This window comes from Aspergillus ibericus (assembly GCF_003184845.1).
Source record: "Aspergillus ibericus CBS 121593 unplaced genomic scaffold BO80scaffold_68, whole genome shotgun sequence".
In the NCBI taxonomy this organism is placed as follows: Eukaryota; Fungi; Ascomycota; class Eurotiomycetes; order Eurotiales; family Aspergillaceae; genus Aspergillus; species Aspergillus ibericus.
This window is the reverse complement of record NW_020292166.1, coordinates 66,314-86,312: the sequence shown is the minus strand read 5'-3', so window position 1 is coordinate 86,312 and position 19,999 is coordinate 66,314. Positions and strand designations below refer to the sequence as shown.

General features: G+C 55.5%; 10 protein-coding genes across 10 annotated transcripts; 3 read left to right on the top strand and 7 right to left on the bottom strand.

The window, feature by feature from the left end:
- Window positions 1–28: 28 nt before the first annotated feature.
- BO80DRAFT_497545 (uncharacterized protein) lies at window positions 29–1,349 on the top strand (the record flags this gene model as incomplete). Its single annotated transcript, XM_025724081.1, has 4 exons — window positions 29–352; window positions 427–926; window positions 983–1,164; window positions 1,240–1,349. The coding sequence occupies exons 1-4, from the start codon at window positions 185–187 to the stop codon at window positions 1,347–1,349; spliced, it is 960 nt and encodes a 319-aa protein (XP_025570071.1). The 5' UTR covers window positions 29–184.
- Window positions 1,350–1,482: 133 nt separating this feature from the next.
- BO80DRAFT_429681 (putative GTP cyclohydrolase II) lies at window positions 1,483–3,424 on the bottom strand. The gene is made up of 4 exons (XM_025720528.1): window positions 3,023–3,424; window positions 2,014–2,970; window positions 1,687–1,968; window positions 1,483–1,642 (listed from the first exon to the last, which is right to left on the bottom strand). The coding sequence occupies exons 1-4, from the start codon at window positions 3,275–3,277 to the stop codon at window positions 1,637–1,639; spliced, it is 1,500 nt and encodes a 499-aa protein (XP_025570070.1). The 5' UTR covers window positions 3,278–3,424; the 3' UTR covers window positions 1,483–1,636.
- Window positions 3,425–3,770: 346 nt separating this feature from the next.
- dbp5 (ATP-dependent RNA helicase DBP5) lies at window positions 3,771–5,821 on the bottom strand (the record flags this gene model as incomplete). Its single annotated transcript, XM_025722988.1, has 6 exons — window positions 3,771–4,306; window positions 4,365–4,565; window positions 4,615–4,852; window positions 4,903–5,400; window positions 5,470–5,650; window positions 5,734–5,821. The coding sequence occupies 6 exons, from the start codon at window positions 5,819–5,821 to the stop codon at window positions 4,037–4,039; spliced, it is 1,476 nt and encodes a 491-aa protein (XP_025570069.1). The 3' UTR covers window positions 3,771–4,036.
- A 626-nt stretch (window positions 5,822–6,447) lies between these two features.
- On the top strand, window positions 6,448–9,571 carry BO80DRAFT_429678 (putative actin polymerization protein Bzz1). The gene is made up of 7 exons (XM_025720527.1): window positions 6,448–6,503; window positions 6,566–6,611; window positions 6,667–6,693; window positions 6,773–7,300; window positions 7,348–7,428; window positions 7,478–8,627; window positions 8,687–9,571. The coding sequence occupies exons 2-7, from the start codon at window positions 6,567–6,569 to the stop codon at window positions 9,085–9,087; spliced, it is 2,232 nt and encodes a 743-aa protein (XP_025570068.1). The 5' UTR covers window positions 6,448–6,503; window position 6,566; the 3' UTR covers window positions 9,088–9,571.
- BO80DRAFT_250417 (uncharacterized protein) lies at window positions 9,327–10,342 on the top strand. Its single transcript, XM_025714635.1, has 2 exons — window positions 9,327–9,894; window positions 10,041–10,342. Exons 1-2 carry the CDS (start codon window positions 9,565–9,567, stop codon window positions 10,221–10,223), a joined length of 513 nt encoding a protein of 170 aa, XP_025570067.1. The 5' UTR covers window positions 9,327–9,564; the 3' UTR covers window positions 10,224–10,342.
- Window positions 10,343–10,527: 185 nt separating this feature from the next.
- Window positions 10,528–10,859, bottom strand: BO80DRAFT_368095 (putative Cu-dependent DNA-binding protein; the record flags this gene model as incomplete). Its single annotated transcript, XM_025716320.1, has 2 exons — window positions 10,528–10,715; window positions 10,784–10,859. The coding sequence occupies 2 exons, from the start codon at window positions 10,857–10,859 to the stop codon at window positions 10,528–10,530; spliced, it is 264 nt and encodes an 87-aa protein (XP_025570066.1).
- A 759-nt stretch (window positions 10,860–11,618) lies between these two features.
- Window positions 11,619–11,918, bottom strand: BO80DRAFT_429676 (uncharacterized protein). Its single transcript, XM_025720526.1, has one exon. It carries the CDS (start codon window positions 11,897–11,899, stop codon window positions 11,663–11,665), a length of 237 nt encoding a protein of 78 aa, XP_025570065.1. The 5' UTR covers window positions 11,900–11,918; the 3' UTR covers window positions 11,619–11,662.
- Window positions 11,919–12,103: 185 nt separating this feature from the next.
- On the bottom strand, window positions 12,104–15,477 carry BO80DRAFT_250332 (putative cellobiose dehydrogenase). Its single transcript, XM_025714634.1, has 2 exons — window positions 12,837–15,477; window positions 12,104–12,778 (listed from the first exon to the last, which is right to left on the bottom strand). The coding sequence occupies exons 1-2, from the start codon at window positions 15,021–15,023 to the stop codon at window positions 12,242–12,244; spliced, it is 2,724 nt and encodes a 907-aa protein (XP_025570064.1). The 5' UTR covers window positions 15,024–15,477; the 3' UTR covers window positions 12,104–12,241.
- On the bottom strand, window positions 15,470–16,477 carry BO80DRAFT_250272 (uncharacterized protein). Its single transcript, XM_025714633.1, has 4 exons — window positions 16,350–16,477; window positions 16,203–16,291; window positions 15,993–16,118; window positions 15,470–15,888 (listed from the first exon to the last, which is right to left on the bottom strand). Exons 1-4 carry the CDS (start codon window positions 16,381–16,383, stop codon window positions 15,736–15,738), a joined length of 402 nt encoding a protein of 133 aa, XP_025570063.1. The 5' UTR covers window positions 16,384–16,477; the 3' UTR covers window positions 15,470–15,735.
- Window positions 16,255–18,397, bottom strand: gel1 (1,3-beta-glucanosyltransferase gel1). The gene is made up of 2 exons (XM_025720525.1): window positions 17,333–18,397; window positions 16,255–17,269 (listed from the first exon to the last, which is right to left on the bottom strand). The coding sequence occupies exons 1-2, from the start codon at window positions 17,927–17,929 to the stop codon at window positions 16,490–16,492; spliced, it is 1,377 nt and encodes a 458-aa protein (XP_025570062.1). The 5' UTR covers window positions 17,930–18,397; the 3' UTR covers window positions 16,255–16,489.
- Between the last annotated feature and the right edge of the window lie 1,602 nt (window positions 18,398–19,999).

Genomic DNA, 19,999 nt, shown 5'->3' with positions numbered 1-19,999 from the left:
AGCGCCGTCATCCTGCATCTCACCTCAGCGAAATGTCTCCTTCCTCAGGCGTCTTGACCACTTCAAGTACCTGAAGTATCTATACCGAGTACCATGGAAAGCAATGACCATCAATGTCACCACTCCCTGACCATGCCCTAAACTACTACTAGCGTCAATCACCACCACCAGCAACCAGACAGCCATGGCTCACCACTGGCCATTACCCAGTCCCCCCAGCCACACAACACTGCTCATCGTAACCTCCATCTTCTGTCTGACATCCCTAACCTCCGTAACGCTTCGATTCTACGCACGCAAACTAGCTCGTCTAGACCTCTGCGCAGACGACTGGTTCGCGCTCGCCGCCCTAGTAAGCCCTCCCCCTTCCCCCAATATCCCCATTCATACAACAGCCCTCCAACCCACCTAACCCCCCCCAACCAGATCCTCACCCTAACATACAACGCGACTCTCCTATCCGGCACATCCCACGACATCATCGCCAACTACACCCCAACCCACCTCACCAGCACAACCACCCCGGAGGCCAAAAAATACCAACTTGCCCTCCAACTCCTCGAAATCCTCTCCCTCGGGCTCATCAAACTATGTTTCTTCACCCTCTGGAAACGCGTCTTCATCACACATCCAATCCGGCATCTCTGTTCCATCCTAATCATCACCATACTCCTCTGGATGATTGCATTCCTCCTCGCAACGATCTTCCAATGCGGGACGCACGTTTCCCGAATCTGGATGGACGCAGATCCCACCACGACAGCGTCCTGTACCAATGGAGGCACAACCCAACTAACTATCTACGCCCTAACGGACCTCATCACTAACATCCTGATAACCCTCATCCCCGTCCCCATTATCTGGAGTTTACGTATGTATGTGGTCAAGAAAGTAGGGATGGTGGTGCTTTATGGTGTTGGGATTTAGTATACCCCCCTTCCTCCCCCCTCCATCCAAAAGTAAAAGCTAATGAAAAGGACAGTTTAACCGCCATCTCCATCGCAAGAACCTACATGACGCTCATCATCATACATACAACTACTAATCGTCCCTTCATGGAGAATTTTGGTGTATTGGTGCTGTGGGCTGCGATTGAGATTAATGTTGGGGTTGTGGTTTGTTGTGTTACGGTTGTTTTGAGGGGGGTTAGGGAGGTGAGAGCTGGTTAGTATTTTATTTCTTTTTTTGCTGTTTGGGGGGGAGGGGTTTGATGAGTGGAATACTAATTGCTGAGAATAGAGAAACGGAAGAAGGAGTTTCATGTTTTGTCGGGGGTTGGGCCGAAGAAGTATGTGGTGAGGGGGGTTGGGGGTAGGGATAAGGATGGGGATGGGGATGGGGATGATTGAGGTAGGATATGAAGATCTTTGGCTGATGTGGTTGACTTGATGGCATCTGGCATGTGTATGAATAGACTTGAGGGGTTGTGGATGATTCGGTGATATACGTGTAACTTAATACCAGGAATCTACGAGGCCGCCGTTGATCTTTTTTTCTACATTTCTGTCATATATGTAGCCTATGCTAGCAATGTCGCTCCGGAACCCGTTAATGCAGTGCAATTGTCATCACCAGATATACTGTGAGTCGAAGCATCCGAAATATCGTCATACTCGTAGTGGTTTGTGGGCAAGCATCAGTGCTAACAAGTCAGCAAGGTCCTCAATATGACATCGAATCACCCACCGTAATGTCCTCCCACTTCTCCCATCCACGTCCGCGAACCGCGGTCAAGTCTTCCGTCGTGATCTGCTTTCCGGTTGTAAAGTATCCAGCATTGATCTTGGCATCGATTTCCACACGGGAATCCGTCGGGATCATCTCCTCGGGAATTGGAATACGCTCCAGGATTTTGATTCCCGACTCGACAATAGCATCGTGCTTCATGTTGGACATGGACAGCATCCGGTCGATCTTCTTGATGCCGAGCCAGTGCAGAATGTCGGGCATCAGGGCTTGGAAGCGCATCTATACCCAGTCAGTTTGGTCCCGTATGTGAATGCTCAAGCTTACGTCTCGGACACCCGCAATGTTCTCCGTCCGGGTAAAGTACTTGTCGGCAGTGTCACCGCCACGCTTACGGGCATTGTAGACCAAGTACTTGATCACTTCACCCAAAGCACGACCTTCCTTTCGGAAGTAAATGACCACTCCGCTACCCCCGTTCTGCGCTTCCCGGATTGCCTCCCGAATACCGAATGCGAGGTACGGCCGGCAAGTACAGATGTCGGATTGGAAGACGTCACTACCATTGCATTCATCATGAATGCGCAACGCCAGTTTGACATTCTCATCGGAGACCCGCTCAGGAGGCCCGAAGATGTATACCGTCAGACCTCCAATCGGAGGAAGGAAGACCTTCAGATCAGGCCGCGTGATCAACTCGGGATAGCTGCCACCCGTATGCTCGAATAGTGTCCGACGCAGTGTCCCCTCATCCACCCCGAACCGCTCCGCAACTCCAGGCAGATACCAGACCGGCTCGACGGCAACCTTGGTAACACGGACCTCACCTGACGCATCAACAACAATCGACCCATCCACTTCCAGCTTCCCCTCCTTCACTGCCTCCGAGATCTCGGCAAAGTTCATATTCGCGCGAGTCACGGCCATTGTGGGGCGAATATCCCAACCCTTGTCTAACTCATCCCGGAACTGGTTGACAATGTCATGCCCCCAAGGATCCATAGACACAATCTTGGTCTTATCACCCCAGGCAGGTTGCCACGGGAAGTTGAATGTCGGCTGGCTGTTACTGAGGTCCGGGCGAAAATCCGGCTCTAGCTCTCCGGAGGCAATGGCGAGGGCATTGTAGATGCTGTAACTGCCACCGTGGGCACCCATTGCATTCCGTCGCTTGAGCAATACGGAGCTACGGGACACAACGACCGGACCGCGGGACTTGGCATCTGGGGCCCCCCATTCGAGCGGGATGGGGTCGATACCGCTTTGGCCGGGGTATGTGGTTAACTAGCCCGAGGATTAGGGACTACCTTTTCGATGAGAGCACGCCACCACTTACCACAATATGTTTACTGTAACGAGAACCGGAGAGAGTCGGCGAGGTTGGTGAAGTCGGCGACTGCGGCTCCCCTTCGGTGGGTTTAGCAGATGTATCCAACATGATGCTGGACGGTGATGCGGGGAAGAAACAGGACTTGGAGAGACAGGCAGGGAGATGGAAAGGATGAAGGAGGAAGAGAAGAGAGATAAGGGAGGGGAAGAAAGAAAAGAGGGCGAGGATGGAATTCTGGGTTCGCTGGCTGGCTGGCTGCATGCCTGCCGCATGTGACTTGGGCCCGACTTCCATCTGACGGCCTCATCATTCTGGTCTCACTCCTCTCCGCACCTTATCCTTATCAACTCCCCGGCCTTATCGCCAGCTGGACCCCGGGCATTGACGACCATGGTTCTCCCACATCCAACCCAGTAGAATCCTGTTCGTGATGATTCCAGGGAGACTGAAAGCCGGGTTATCCAAACGGTGATTGCAATGTTCCTGGCGCAATACGGCATGCACGATGACGATGAGGGTGAGGCGGATGATCGACCCCTCATTCCGGACCGCTTATCCCTCGCCCCGTTGGCGCGCCCAAACTACGGCCGCCTTTCCCACCGAATCCGTGGCCGATTCCACGGCTACCGATCGCTGCATCTTTGGAACGCCAAATCACGGGGTTCCCCTGAGTCACATGGCCGTCCTCCGATGGCACCCCTCGCATGAAGATTACTCTATCGGCTACAATACTGACCACCCCTTAGGAACATCTCGAAGTAATCAACTGGTATCTATTAATCTGACTTTCATTTTAACAGCAAAGAAATTCTCGTAACTCTTCATACGTAAACCACATTGCAGCCATGTCTTAAACCAATCTGCTCCAAGCAATTGTTGAGCAACATATAAATCCGCCTCTCCGTGGTCTCATCATCAGTGCATTGACTTCTGCATAGTCGGCGTCCTTGCGAGACATCTTGGTTGCGGACGAGATGGTCAACGGACACAGGCATCACATCGGGTTTTCGGGCACGTCGTTTAACGGAAGCCGATCTGGGCACGCGAGCTCTTGATCGTCTTCTTGATAATTTCCTCCACCTCGTCCCAGTCCTTGGTATCGACCCGCTGGATGCTGGTGTTGAAATATTTCTGAATCTGGTTGAGCATCTCCCACTCTTCCCGGTTGGAGACAAAGGAAATGGAGACACCGACGCGACCGAAACGTCCAGTACGACCGATACGGTGCAGGTACGTCTGAAAATCGGCCTGGCGTTGACGGGCACCGGGCTGGTGGAGCTCAGGGATATCCTGTCGACGAGTATCAGCAATCAAAGCCCCCAATTATCCCTTGTTGTATGGAACTTACGTAGTTAATGACCATGGACACGGTGGAGACGTCAATACCTCGAGCAAGAACGTTGGTCGTGATCAGGACCTTCGCCTGTCCGACGCGGAACTGGTCAATGATCGCATCACGCTGCGAACCCTCGACACCACCGGTCAGGGAGGCGACAGTGTGACCCTCGGCAACCATGCGTTTCTCGATCTCCTCGGCGGATTTACGGGTCTGGCAGTCGGTTAGAAGAATCGTAAAGTCGTGGCTTATGCGCACATACCCGAACGAAAATGATGGACGAGCCGACGGTAAGCAGACCGTAGAGTTGAACCAGGGTCTGGTACTTGTCCTCCCCATCGGAACAGTCAAGGTAGAGTTGTTTGATACCTTCCACGGTCAACTCCTCATGCTGGAGGGTGATTTCGTTGGCGTTAGCGGCGAATTTCGTGGCGTATTCGTGAACATGAGCGGGGAATGTGGCCGAAAAGAGCACCACCTGGATATCCTTGGGGAGCAAACTGGATAGACGTTAGACCGAGTCGTAGCGGTAAATAAAGGGACAACCAACCCCTTAACACGGATACACTGGTCGCCCAGACCCTGCTGGTCGAGCATGTTATCGGCTTCGTCAAGGACCAGCACCCGAAGCTTGGCGGCAATCATGATACGCCTCTTGATCAGATCCATGACGGTGCCGGGTGTACCAACAACAACGGAGCACTCCATCTTGGCGTGACGGGAGTTGGTGTCTGCCGGCACGGCGGTGCCAATAGCGAGCCCGTCAAGGAACTGACCCATGACCTGGATCACACCGACAATCTGGCGAGCCAACTCTCGTGTGGGGGCCAGGATCAAAGCCTGGGGAGTCTTTTGCGCCTGCTCTGACGAAAGGTCCAAGCGATTGAGGACGTTCAGGACGAAGGCAGCCGTCTTTCCAGTACCAGACTGGGACTGACCAACCAGGTTCTTGGCGGGGTTGCCGAGTAGCAGCGGGAGGGCTCTCTCTTGGATCTTGGAGGGTTTGCGGAAGTTCATGGCCGACAATCCCTGGAGAATGCGAGGATCCCTAGTGGTCAGGGCGGTTAGCATGGAGACAATAGCCTGGCAGTATAGCAGCGCTCATAGAGTCACTTACAGGCCAAGATCTTCAAAGTTCTTCACAGAAAACAGGGGGTTGTTCGGATCGGCTTGGAGGTCGCTGAGCTTGACTTCGACCGTGTAGTCAGGCTCATGGAGTTCAGAACCACCCAGGACAGCGGGGGCGCCATCGGTCTGATCATTCTGGGCGACCGGTTCAGCAGTCTGTTCGGGGGTTTCTGCAAAGACAAATCCATTAGCGGCGATCTCAACGAAGCGGAAGACCGCGCAAGAGAGAACTGCGCGGTCGAACGAGGTATACGGGGAAGGCTTGTACCGGTAGGCATGGATTCCTCCGGCTTGGAGATGCGGTCGGCAAGAGAACCGCCAGCAGGTTGTTCGGATGCCATCTTGTTGAATAATGGATTGTAGATGAGAGGTAGATGAGAGGTCAAGAGGTTCACGTTCAGATGAAAGTTGCGGTCGTGTTTCCCAACGGAGGGGAGACAGCGGGGTAATCAATCGCGCGATGAAGTATCAACCAAGCGCTCAACACAGCAAATTAAGAGCACGCAAGTAAAGAGTGACACCTTGACCACAGTCCTGAGACAAACGACGAGTGATGAAAGATGAGGGATGAGTCAACACCGCCGAGAGCAGCAATTGCAGTCCGACGTCTATCACCATGACGGTCGAAAAACCAAAGCTGCCGACCGCCTTCGCTCCACACTAGACCGGTTTGGGCCAGCCACCGGGTCATCGCAACCTAACGGGAATCGGGAGGCGGTGAGTCACCCGGCGATACGGTACCTTACCTTAGCTCGCCGGGGCAGGGATGACGTAGAGAGCGACTGGGCCAGGCTGGGCAGGCTTTCGAGGCTCAACGTGGCCTGACAGCGCCGTCCCGTATTGTCATCTCCCTTCCCCGCTTCCTTCACCCAGCGGGTTCGGCCTGGCAAGTTCCTGGTTCCCTACGCTCTCGCCGGTTGTACGGAGTAGTACACACGGTCGCCAAAGGCTGTCGCACACGTGGAAAGGTAGGCTGCTCCTTTCCTCCCGGTTGGACTCGCTAGGCTGTCACATTTTTGAGATGTCCGTCCCCATCCCCAGCCAGTCCCGGCGGCGTGATCTCCGAGAAGCTTACCATCCACCAGCATGGCAACCCCGGATGTCGCCCCTCATTTTGGGGCGGAGTTGAAGGTATGACATAACTGGACGGATCGACCCAGTATTCAGCTAATGAGTACCTTGACAGGATGCATTTAAACCAGTCAACAATTGGGTATGCCCTACCCATCTGCTCCCGCTGGAGACCCTTGATCGCCGATTCCGTGGAACAATAACTAAGATGTCGCTGTCAGGTTTCGAATGGTATCGGATGGCTGGACGAGATCCAACAGTTCTACCGAGAGCGCAGTGCGATCGAAAAGGAGTATGCGGCCAAGTTGACGGCGCTATGCAAGAAATACTACGACCGCAAAGCCAAGAAAATTAGCAGCCTGAGTGTTGGAGATACCCCTAGCATGACCCCCGGCTCCCTCGAAAGCGCCTCGCTTACCACTTGGTCCACGCAATTGAGCGCCGTTGAATCGCATGCCGCAGAACGAGATCAATTCGGTACAGACCTGCTCACTCACGTCGCAGAGCCGCTCAAGCACGCTGCGAACCAGTACGAGGAACTCCGGAAGTGCCATGTCGACTTCCACGCAAAACTAGAAAAGGAGAGAGACTCCTCGTACGGCGATCTGAAGAAGGCCAAGGGCAAATATGACGGAGCATGTCAGGAGGTGGAAGCCCGGCGCAAGAAGATGGAGGGCTCGTTCGACCACAGCAAACCAAAGGCTCAGGCGGCATACCAGCAACAAATTTTAGAGATGAACAACGTCAAGGTCGGTGATTACGGTGCTTGCAAGGACTTATTGCTGATGCAGCGCAGAACACATACCTCATCAGCATCAATGTGACCAACAAGATGAAGGAGCGCTTCTACCACGAATACGTGCCGGAACTACTTGATGTGAGCCGACTTGCGCCTTCATGTAAATAGGCTAACTGACTATGTTTAGGGCCTCCAAGACCTCAACGAAACGCGTGTCACGAAGTTGAATTCGCTCTGGTCGCTCGCCGCACAGCTAGAAAAGAATTCGCTCTCTAAAAGTATGGACCATATGGCGAACCTCATGAACGAGATCCCGCGCAACGTTCCCCATCTGGACTCGCTCATGTTCCTGCGCCACAATGTCACACAATCCCAGGAGCCAGCCAATGTGGGCTTCGAGCCGAGCCCGATCTGGCATGACGACGACGCTCTCGTCACGGACGAGGCCGCCAAGGTCTTCCTGCGCAATCTCCTGAGCAAGAGCAAAACCCAGGTGCGGGAATTGAGGGTTGAAACGGATCAGAAGCGACGCGAGGTGGAAGCAGCCAAACGGGTCCGGGAGAATATCCAGCAAGGCAAGGATAAGCGCAACGAAGTGGAGGTGGTCCGGTCCATATTCTTCCAGCAGGAGGCACTGCACGAATGCGATCGCAGGCGCCTAACCGCGGAGGTTGAAACCTCGACCATCATGGCGGTGGTGGGTGATCTTTCCCTCGGGGCCCGCAACCACAACTTCAAGTCGCAGACGTTCAAGATCCCGACCAACTGCGATCTCTGTGGAGAACGGATATGGGGCCTGTCCGCGAAGGGCTTCGACTGCCGGGACTGTGGCTACACATGCCACAGCAAATGTGAAATGAAGGTCCCGGCGGAGTGTCCGGGCGAGCAATCCAAGGAGGAAAAGAAGAAGCTGAAAGCCGAGCGACAAGAACAGGCCAACGCGGCCCCAGCACCACTCGATCTAGAACCAACCACAACGTCGTCTACCGCGCCCTCGCTCACCCGCAAAGACACCATGAACTCCCTAAGCTCAGGGTATGCCGTCAGTGCCAACCGATCGATGTCGAATGCCACCAGCCAGTCTCCTGCCTCTCCGGCCGAGCTTCCCACGCCAGTTGCAGAGACGAAGCCCGCGCCAGTGCGGAAGAACAGAGTCCTGGCCCCACCGCCCGCACAGTACATCAGCAGTCCACCAGCGAGTGACTCGACCCCTGCGCTAAGCTCCCCTGCCAAGACCAGCGAACAGCACGGCAAGATGCTATACGCATATCAAGCGGGCGGCGCCGACGAGGTCGACGTCCAAGAAGGTGACGACATTGTTATCCTCGAACCAGACGGTATGTATACTTTCTTCCTCCCACCGCCTAGAGACCTTCCACTAACAAAAGTACTACAGACGGATCCGGTTGGATGCGCGTCCGGGCCGGTGCCGACGAAGGTCTCGTCCCCGCCTCGTATGTCGAGATCGGACCGGCTCCCTCACCCGTGCCATCCGCCAGTCCGGGCTTCGCGACCGACCGCCCGGGGTCAACCTACTCCAACTCGTCCGCCTCCCTGACAGGCGGCAGCGCAGCGAATAAACGTATCGGCCCGGCCGTGGCGCCCCGGCGCGGCGCCAAGAAACTCCAATACGTGGAAGCGATGTACGACTACGAAGCGCGCAGCGACATGGAATGGAGCATGACGGAGGGCGACCGATTCGTGCTGGTCAATCGCGACGGCGGAGACGGCTGGGCGGATGTCGAACGCGGCGGCGTGACCAAGAGTGTTCCGGCCAACTATATCCAGGAAGTGTAGTCCCTACTACCACCACCACCACCTCTTCCTCCTCCTCCTCCTCCTCCTCCTCCTACAATCCTACCTACTCCCTCCTACCTTGGTATCCTGGTTGTATTGCATACAGCATACATACACTGTTCCTTTCCTCTTTTCTTTTCTTATCTTCTCACAACTCATCCATGAGACTTTTCCTTCGTCATTGCATCGGGAGCATGGGGTGCTGGTTGGTTTGCTTTGGTTTGTTTGTCTTGTCTTTTCTTTGTTCTATTTTATCTTGGCTTCTGGCTTTGGCTTTGGCTTGGCTATACATTCTTAAGTATTCATACATACCTTGGTAGGTTGGATCAAGCAGGTGGATTATTCGTGCTGCTGGTTAGATAGCTGTCCCGGACGCGCTAGCACATAGCATGGCATGACATGCATGGCACAGGAATGGGGATGCAAATGGGGATGGATTCTTGTACATAGGATTGATGGATTTCGCGTGTTGTGAATATGTCAGATTTTTATCTTGCTCTTGCTTTACCCCTCCCTCCCCCTCCTCTCTCTGATTCATTCCGTGCTTTGGTCGATTCCTTATATGAGAAAGGTCAACGACAGAGCAATCAGCACCCACATCATTTCCAATATCCCACCATGCCACCGGAATCCAGATCCAGATATGCCTACCCACGCTATATACACGCATGCATGCATCAACCAACTCAACACAATACCTCCACCCCACCCGCCGCCAACAAGCCAAGTAGTAGGTTCTGTTTAACCCGACAGGATCCCTCCAATCCGACCTGTATGTTCAGTATGTACCATGTACCACATAAGTTCATCATCTCATAACATCATTCCCGTAACATCAGCACTAACCACCCCCTTTCCCCCCCTTCCCCTCTACAACCCCCCCTACCCTCTCCCCCACCCCCGACGATACACAGAGAACCCTCTGCATACCGTCTCTGCAGATGTTAGAGAACGTCATCACTCAACCACCCCCAATCTTGACCCTGAAAGACATCGGCGGGGAGCATAGCCGCAGCCGCAGCGGTAGCAGCATCGACGTCTATCCCATCGAGGGCGTAGATGGCGCTACTATCGGCGAAGGAGACGGCCATATCGCTGTACATGCGATGCGCGTCGAGAGGGCTCACCATGGATAGGGAGACGGGGATGTCTGGGGTGGTGGCCATGGAGCAGTAAGAGGGGGAGAGATAGATGCCGTGGGAGCTGGGCGTAGCTGTCGCGGGGAGCGTGGTGGTTGGGAGGTAGGAGGTGGTACCGCGATCGGGAACCGGGGATGGATTGCCGGTGGTGGTGGTGGAAGTAGTAGTGGTGGTGGTAGTAGAAGCAGGAGGCGACGGACGTGGCGCAATGGGGAGGAAAGAGCTAGGCCCCGAATGGGACAGCCGGGGGGATCGGCCAGCAGCTCGCTAGAAGCCACATCAGCCTGGACTGTCATGATTTTCACAAAATGTTTGGGTGCTGTGTGTGGTGCAGGCCGTGGTGAACTTCTACTTTTGAGGAATGAGATTTGGCGTCGGCCTCACGTTTGAGCTTGGCGTGCTCTTCGGGGGCCTCGCAGGGAGTGCAGTTGCAGACGGAGCAGGTGGAAAACGGTCGACCTTTGCGGTTGATGCGGATTAATGGTCGATCTGGATAAGGGTCAGTAAGGGGGGGAAGAAGCCAGGTTGAAAGAAGGAGGAAGAAGGGGGAGGTATACCATGGTGCTTGCAGGTTGTCACACGGTGGCCGCGGACGCAAGCTTCACAAGCCCACTTTTCGCCGTCGATGAGCATCCCTTGGGAAGTATGAAAGGAGGAGATAGTGGGCATGGCGATGGGTGGGAGGGTGGATTTATAGGGAAGATGATCGGTGAGAGGAGGTATGGGGGAGAGGGGGATGCCGTGAGGAGGAAGAAAGACGAGGGTGATTGTGACCAGCAACGATGGGGTGAACAGGGACCAGACACAACTAGGACAGACAAACAGACAAGACAGACGAAAGCCGCATGGCGGCACAGCCACGGATCGACTGCATGGGTTTAGTGAGGATGTCATTTCATCTCGGTTGGGAGATTAGGGTCAAGCACGACTCCATAGCCGATAGAGAGGGAAAAGAGCGATGAGAGAGAGATAGTTCCATGGTGATGCGCGAATTTCTGCTCTGGCGCTGGGGAGGAATGGGTGGCCCCGTTTCAATTCGCATTAGCTAAAGAAACCGAAAGGACCTCTCCATCGCCATCCTCCACCGAGCTGAAGTCCGGCACCAACGCAATAAAAAGGGAGGTTTCGATAACATGCGGCATTTTCCCATCCGTGACGGCGAGCTGCCGCTTCGGTGCTAGCGACGGGCAGCCGATGGATGGATGGTCCAGCAAATTCCCGCATACAAGCCAAAAAGCCATGATGCTCCATGCTGAATAAAGAGTCCTGCTAGTTCAATCCTGCTGCCTTGGACAAAGGTCCCTGAGACTTGAGACCGGGGCGGGTACATGGTTACACCCACCCACTGGAATGGCAGGAGATGAAAGGAAATATCCTCCGGGCCAGGCCATCCACCATCATCATCACCACCATCATCACCGCTGCCACCACTACGGTCAACGACACCACCCACCAGCCACGAGAATTCCCCCGTGCAGACCCAGGCCTGGAGGTGGCTGAGCAGCTGCCATCAATGCCGCCAAGCTTAGAAGCACGGGCCAGGTGCAACGTTGCGTGAAAATCCGTGCTGACTCGAGACCAGCAATGGTTGGCTGAATGCCGATCAGCAGCTGCAGCGATCCTGCAGCGTTGACTGGTGTGCTTCCCCCCGGGGGCTTTCGTCCGAGGCCCATCATTGCGGCGCGTGCGATAAACTCTGCTGCTCCCCACGAAAATTTTCACCCGGGCCCCTGGTCTCATTCTTGTGCGCGGATGATCTTCCTGCCCTCGGGCGGCTCGCCTTTTTTTCAGAAATACGCCGCGTCGCCCTCTTCCTGGGCCTCCTCACCCGGCCCCCAATCCTACTTCCTACTACACAGGTTACTTATTGTCGCTCCCCGGTCTAAAGTATCCACTCAGTGCTTCACGAAACCACACGATTGAATCAAGTAGAAGAATATATAGAAGTCTAGATACACAGCAGAGAATGGAAGGGCCTAGCCTTGGCTGAATTGCCCTCCCCAAGAGGCACCCGTCTAGGAAAAGGTGGGCCAGACAGTCACGGTCGAGGTGCTGGTGGCCACCACCACATCCGTCGTCGTGGTCCAGGCCGTCGACGTCACCCACTTGGTCGTCGTGGAGACCCCCGAGTCCGCAACCGCCGTCGTCGCCGCCGCCGTGGCCACGGCCACCTTGGCCGTCACCGACGTGGTCTCCTCATCCTCATAGTCCTCATCGTCACCGTCGCAGTCGTAGTACTCGTCGTCGTCGTCGCCCTCGTCACCCTCGTCGCCACCCGACTCGGTGGTCGTAGTAGACGAAATGGTGCCGGCGGTCGGGACGGCCGAGGCAGAGGCCACAGTCTCCGTCGAGACAGCGCTGGCAGACGCGACAGTGGTAGCGGCGGAAGCGACGTACGTGCTGGCCGCAGGGACAGACACCGACACCGACGCCGAGCTGGTGCTCGTGCCCTGAGCGATGATCCGGGCAACAGCCGCCTCCGCGGCGATCTGGATGATGGCCTGGGAGTTACCGGTGGGAAGATCGGGGTGGATACTGCCATCGACGATGTACTGCGGAAGGTTAGCCGGGTTGGGAAAAGGGAAAGAGAAAGATTCGGGAATAGCTTACCAGGTTCTCCGTGCCATACACCTTGGTGTTGGTGTCAACAACCGAAGTGCCGTTCCTCTCACGGCCGTCATCCACGCCCATCTTGGCAGTGCCGACAAAGTGGTCACCGCTGGACTGCTGGGCCAGGATGCTCGACGCAGAAGCATCTCCCGAGATGGAGAAGCCGGCAGTCGAGTTCTTCATGCCGTCGATCAAGGTCTGGAAGAAGCTCTCGGTGGCCGCCTTGTCCGCCGCCGTCTGCAAGTACGGCGAGGTCTCGATGGTCGTAGCGCCCGTGGAGTCAATGCCCAGGACACCGGTGGAGGTGGCACCGTGGGTCAGGTACAGCTTCATCGTGATGACACTGTCCTCGGTGGTGCTGCAGGAGCCCTGGAAGAAACGGGTCACGCCGTCAGTGCCGACGTTGGAGGTCCAGAACTGCAGACGGTGGCCACCCTGAGTGAGCACACCCGAGCCCTCGGAGTACAGCTTCTCCACGGTGGCAGCAGGGCCATAGCGGGCACTGGAGGTGTTGAAGTGGGTGAAGTTGCTGTTGGTGTTGACCGTGACGGTGAACATGGGGTGGTCGCGGAGGTTGTGTCCGACCGGCAGGTCGATCCATTCGGCCGAAGGAGGGAGAGTGATGCCGGTGCTGCCCTTCTGGACGGTCTCGATCTGCTCGGTGGGACCAATACCCGAGTTGTAAAGGATGCGAGGAGTAGACATCGAGCCAGCAGCCAGAATGACCTTGCCGCCGGCGCGGACGTTGATGATCTCGATGGCTCCAGACTCGGTCTCAACCTCCACACCAGTGATACGACCGCCACGGCGTACGAGGCGGCGGACCTTGGTCTGCAGCTGAAGAGTGAAGTTGTCGTCGTTCTCAATCAGGGGCAGGTAAGAGCGCACGGGACCGGCACGGATACCATTGCCCACATCCCAGGACGGGTAGCTGTAGACCATGTGCTTCTCGTTGGGCTCCTGCTGGGAGTCGACCGACTTCCAGCCCAGGCCCTTCAGGAAGGAGGACAGAACGGTGTACATGCCCTGATCATAACGCTTGCCGTCAGCCGAAGGCAGGGTGCTTCCGGGGTTGCGCTCGTAGAGGCGCTCCGCAGCGGCCTTGACGTCGCTCCACTTCCAGCCAGTCGGCCACTTGTCGTCGAAGTCGGCTTCCTGGGGGTAGATGAAGGACATGGCGTTAATAACGGTACCACCGCCGAGAACACAGCCGGCCATGCCCGCGGTGTCATCGCACAGGTATTGGCTCACGAGGTCGGAGCCCTGGATATAGGTGCCCAAGGCGGGCACATCGTACGCGGTCAACGAGGAGTTCCACGACAGGGAATCAGTGGCACCCAGCTCGACGGTAGGAGCCACACCACGCTCAATGAGCAGGACCTTCTTGTTGGTCTCCACCAGGCGCTCCGCGGCAACAAGACCGGCAGCACCACCACCAACCACAATGTAATCGTAGGTCGTGTTCGAAACCGTGGCAACGACGCTGGCCGACGCAGAGACCGACGCACTAGCCGACGCCGAAGAGGCAGTCGAAGCGGTGGTGGTCGTGGCGGTGACAGCCTTGGCGGCCCAGGTGGAATACTCGGACGACTGGGCCGCAGCAAGCTGCACTTCGAAGCCACCATAGCCGGCAGCGTGGTAAGGCATCTTGGACGAGGCGGAGGAAGGAGTGGTCGGGTTGGTAGCACTGAGAGCCCAGCCGAAGTAGTAGCTGCTGTCGTCAGCGGAGAAGGTGGTAGGGTCGCCGATGATGCAGCCCTTGCACAGGAAAGTGTAGGTGAGAGTAGTGCTGTTCACGGAGGTTCCATCGGGAATCTCCTCAAGGGAGGCATCACCGCTGTAGACGGCTGGGGAGGTATAGGATGTGGCCTCACGCAGGGTGCCGACGACATCGTCACCATTGGGCCAGGCGGCAATCAAGAGGACGTTGGTCATGGAGCCCGACATACTCACACCACCCCATCCGGCCGAGCTGGAAAGGGGGACCGTCAGCTGACCGATGAAGTCGGTGTCGACATCCTCGGGGAGGGCAATGCCGAAACAGAAACCCGTGTCGTCGGTGTCACACCATCTCTGGAATTCAATCCCAGTTGCCGAATCGGTGTAGGCGGAAGTGTTGTAGGCGTTGGCAGACACGCCCAAAGCGAAGCTCAGAGCGGCCGCACCGCTGAGGAGAAGGGAACGCATCTTTTCCTGGATTTACCCGAAATGCAGAAAAAAGCAAAACTGAAGTAGGCCACGAAGGAAGATAGAAAGATCAAAGGAGTGAGTGGAAGGGTGGTCAAGCTGGCCCAGCAGCAACCCCAAGAAAAAAGAATGGCGGCAAATAAAAAAGCCCGAAAAGAATGAACCCAACAAGAAAGAGTGAAGTGAAGGTTGGAGGCCGGAGAGAGAGCCATTGCGGCGATGGCTGCCATTCATATAGAAAGTCGCCAGAAGAGCGTGGGGACGGTCCGCCGCCATGTCAGGGCAGCGGAGAAGGAACGGTGATTATTGAAGGGCGGGCGGAGGTCGCGACTAATGCATTGAAGAGATTGAAGAGTGGACTCTGCTGGCAGCATGCCCACCCTTCTAACGTCCAAGGGCTTCTGGCCGAGGGCATAATGGGCGTGAGAAGCAGCTGTCAGTGGCTCGAGGCAAGATAAGCAATTTCCGGCGGGACTAGTTTATCTTCACGCCTTCCCAGGCAGTGGGACATGCCAAGCCCGACTAAACAGCACGAGTTTCACAAAACGGCGGCGGTGGTTTGACCGTGATGGCGCGGTGGTGCTCTATCGAAGCCAAGCCTATATAGACAAAACAAGGACTCCGTGAAGTTCGCGCCGCAGTGGATTGCTCACTAAACCCGCCGCGCCTATTGGCCTCGTGAGGTCTTGGAAGATTGGAGATGGTGCCAGAGTCAACCCCCGAGCGAGCTCGGGTCCACTAAAACCGACTCGGCGCTAGAGGGGTTCTGCAAGGCATTGGAGAACCTGAGACTCTGGGAGGGACTGGAAGGGCCGCCAAGGCACACATAATATCCGGAACCCACGCGCCGAGAAGAACTAGACGCCTAGAAATGGAAGCAGTCGCGGGTCAGCGGAGGGGCTCCAGGGGCTCGAGGAGGGGCTTGCGGACTATCGAGCGTGCTTTCATCAGGGACCAGACACAACTCACCGACCAGCAGTCAGGGATAAGCTGCCAGATGGGACAACGCTGGCATGATGTTGGGTCAGTTGCAGGCCCGACTGCCACAGAAACGACTGGGACGGATGGGGAAAGTCTGGATCCTCCGGCGGCGACCTGAGACAAGCAGAGTGTCAGAACAACAGGGGGGGCAATCTATTTGTTTGCAGTTGGACCCCCGGAGGAATATCCGGTCCGCACCGAGTGGGTCCCCGGCCAAAGAGGAAAGCCAGCAAGTGTTATTATTACTACACCGAAGCAGGAGACGCCCGTTGAGCGACGGCTGGTACCTGGATGCATTCCATTACTACTCTACACTTAATAATCACAGGCTAATGATGTACCAACCAACTGTACAGATTTCATATGCTGCTGGCTCCATGACCCACTCGTCAGGAAGCCGAATCCGGAAGAAACGGGGCACAAGGCATGGACGAAAACGGGAAAAAAAAACAACAGACTAAAATAATAGAATGACAAGACAGCCCTCACACAAGGATCAGGCCAGCTCCGAACATGGTGGACAGGACCGTCACCAGTCCCACCAGCACAGGGGTCATGGTCAGGGCTGGAGCCTGCAGTCCAGCAGCAGCACCCGTGGAGCTCGTCGACGTTCCACTCGACCCGGAGCCCGAGCTGGAGCTGGAAGAGGTGGCAGAGCCCGATCCGGGAGTGGCGGTGCTGGTGGACGCAGTGCCGGCGTTCATACTACCAGAACCGGAAAAGCCAGGGGCCTTGCCAGCACCCTCAGTCATGTACTTCTTCGCGGGTTCCGGAATGGCGGGAAGGGAATCCCCATCCACATCCCAGTTGGGAGAATCCTTGGCAGGGCAAGGGTTGGCGCCACCCGTCTGGTTGTAGCCGCCGTCACCCTGGGGGTTGCTGGTCTTGGAGAAGGCAGACTTCAGAGCATCGTAGTCGGAGAGGGTCTTGACATCGGTCCCGCTGATCTCCACCAGTCCGTAGTTGCTAGCTTCCTGGGAGTACTCGTACACCAAACCACCCGAGTAGACCCCGGTCATCTCGGTGTTGTACAAGGCGCTGACCTCCTCAAACTCACGCTTGTTGGTGTTGCAACCGTATTCCGAGAGGAAAAGAGGCAGACCGTATCCAGTGAAGTTCTTGACCTTCTGGTCCCAGCCCGAGGTGGTGAAGGAAGACGGGTCACACCAGGAGTAGTCGTTGAAAGCGAAGAAGTCGCTGCGCTCGTCGTCAGAACCGCAGTTCATATACTCGGCCATCTGGAGACGGTTGGTGTCAATGTCGGCCTGGACGAGCGATATCACATTAGTACGTCATTTAATGGTTTTAGCAACGCTTTGTCAACTTACAGCCGAGTATCCCACAGGGATCTCACGGTAGTTGCGGCTACGGATATACTGGCGGAGATCACGTGTGACGGCCTTAACATAAGGTGCAGCCTTGGAGGAAGGGCCATCGTTGATGACCTCGTTACCCGAAAAGAAAGCGAGGGTGTTCTTGTAGTTAGCGAACTTGTCAACGGTAGCGAAGATGTATTGCAGGTACACATCGTTATATGATGGAGCGGGATCGGCACGGTTGAGCGAATACTTGGGCGTGTTGACATCGAGGACCAGGTAGATGCCAGCATCCGCCAGAGCGTTCATACATTCATCATGATCCTGGGAGTTATCCACCGAATAAACACGGATGGTGTTCAGCCCGAGCTCGGTGAACTTTTTGATGTCGCGCTTGCAGCCGTCCGCGTCGGCAATGGGGTCGGCCAGTTTCGAGGAACCACCAGGCTGATAGTCAACACCGCGAATATAGAATCGGTCGTCACCCTTGAAGAAAGCGTTGCCCTTGACAGTGATAGCGGTGACATCGTCGCGGGCCTTGATGGACGGCGCAGCGAGAACGGTGGAAGCACCGAGGGTGAGGGCTGTGGCGACAGCAGAGCCCTTCATAGTGAAGGTAGCAAGAAGCCGAATATGTGCAGGGAGAGAAGACAAATAGTAAAGAAACGAATGTCAGAGCCCGTTAGCTAGATCAGCGAACAGATACTCCGTATGGTTGGGAGAGATTAAAAACGGTGCCGGATATAGGAAGATTCGAAGAGGAGCAGAAGCGAAAGACGAGACGAGGTTGAACGAGTGACTGAAGAATGACCTGAAGTATGCAGGAGAAAGGAGGAGAGAGGAGGCGGAACGGGTGAAGGGGGAGGAAGGAGCAGATCCAGGCCGAGAAGAATGGAAGGGGTGGTACACGCCTTAAAGCAAGCCAACCATCCCTGAGGGACTGGGGCACGGCATTGAATAGTGGCTGACAATGATTGCTCTGCAACAGGTGGTAACTGGGGTAAATTACCTCCAATTCCGCTGCCGGATCAATCAGGATGCAGCGATGGGTAAATCCGTCAGGGTCTCACTGGTCCCGCCAGCAAAACCAAGAAACAAACATTACGTCTGAAAGCAGCCAAGGTATGTGTGGTAAATTGTCTGACGGCATGGCAAGACAAGCGGACCAATGGGATGGTCATCCATGCCATCCCAAACTGCTCAGCGGAAGGAAGTCAGCGGAAATCCGAGCGCATTCGCCATTCAGATCGTCCGATCGCCTGGGGACGCAAAGGGTCTAACGCCAGGCCAAGCCGCCGATGAAAGGCTGCGGTGGCCACTTTCCAGGGTCAGGACCCCTACTAGGCCCGGCCGATTAATTGAGGCAGTGGACACTTTTCGTCCACGGGGCAAATGAGAATGCAAGCCAAGGGAGGATGGCGGCCGGACACAAAGAATGGGCGATGAAGATGCCTTCTTTCGACCCTCCCGGTGGGGCCCCGACCAGCCAAGAGTGGGAGTGGGGCCAGTCCCTGAAAGTCCCTGGATGGCCCTGAATGGCCCTGGATGGTCCCTGGAAGGGTCCCTGGTAGTACTCTGGAGGCCCGGGTTACCGTACGGGGTATCGTCGATACATTTAGACTTCAAGATACTGTAGTCACGGTATATAGGGGAGTCTCCTGTCTCGTCAACACGAGGAGACTATTTACTTGGTACTTACGCGTCACTGGAGTCTATTATCTATGCCAACCCTTCACGTAAAAAAGCAAGGCACAGTCCGGAAAAGGAGGTAAACTCATCTTCCCGCTCCCTGCCGTGCCCTGAAGATCAGTTTCCTCAAGGTTCCCGAGGAAAACCAATTCATTATCGAACTGTTTCATTATTTCACCGCGAACATGGCTCGGATTTGTCTCTACTATTCTGAGTCTTGACGCGCACTCACAGCAGCGGCAACAGGCAACAGACATTGTGTAGTGCCAAGGTGAGCACAACGCTACTTACAGTATAGTTATCGCCGCCAGCAGGAATATCGCCCTTGGATTGGGCAACTTCGGCTCGGCCAAGAGCGCAGACTCCCACATGTGCCTTCAACTGAGACATTGATGCCAGCACACAAAGTACATGCACTCGCTGCAGATATCAGGTCAGATTGTAAAAACGAAATTTGATCGTATGGGCGCAGTGCGTTAACATAACACTCCCTTACTTGGGCACCGAGTGAAATTCAACCCGACAGAGATAAAGTTGGTCTGCAATGAAATCTGTCTCAAACAATACGGCTTTTGAGTACTACTCGACAGATAGTACATATAGTATGGTCGTAGCAGCGACGGCTGACATGGCACATAACCAAAGCCTACGCTGTATACTTCATGAGGAATATTAACCTCCGTAGTTGCTTGAAGACCCTGCATTATCGCACACATCTCAACCATGGCAGACTTGCTTTCACTTTCGCCCAGTCCATGTCTCACCAAAAATAGGGTGCTGACGTCAACGCACGGATTCCGTGGGCCCCGCCAGAACAACTCAGCGCGGCGGCTGCTGCTGCCCTTTCTTCCGACCTTCCTGAAGGAGAGCGACTGTTACTCCAACCGCAAGAGGTATGTTTCAACACCCACTCAACTCCACCTCCCTGTTTGATCCGTAACAGGCAAGCATGTGAAGGTTGGAGACTTCGAACTACTTCATAGGCAGCCG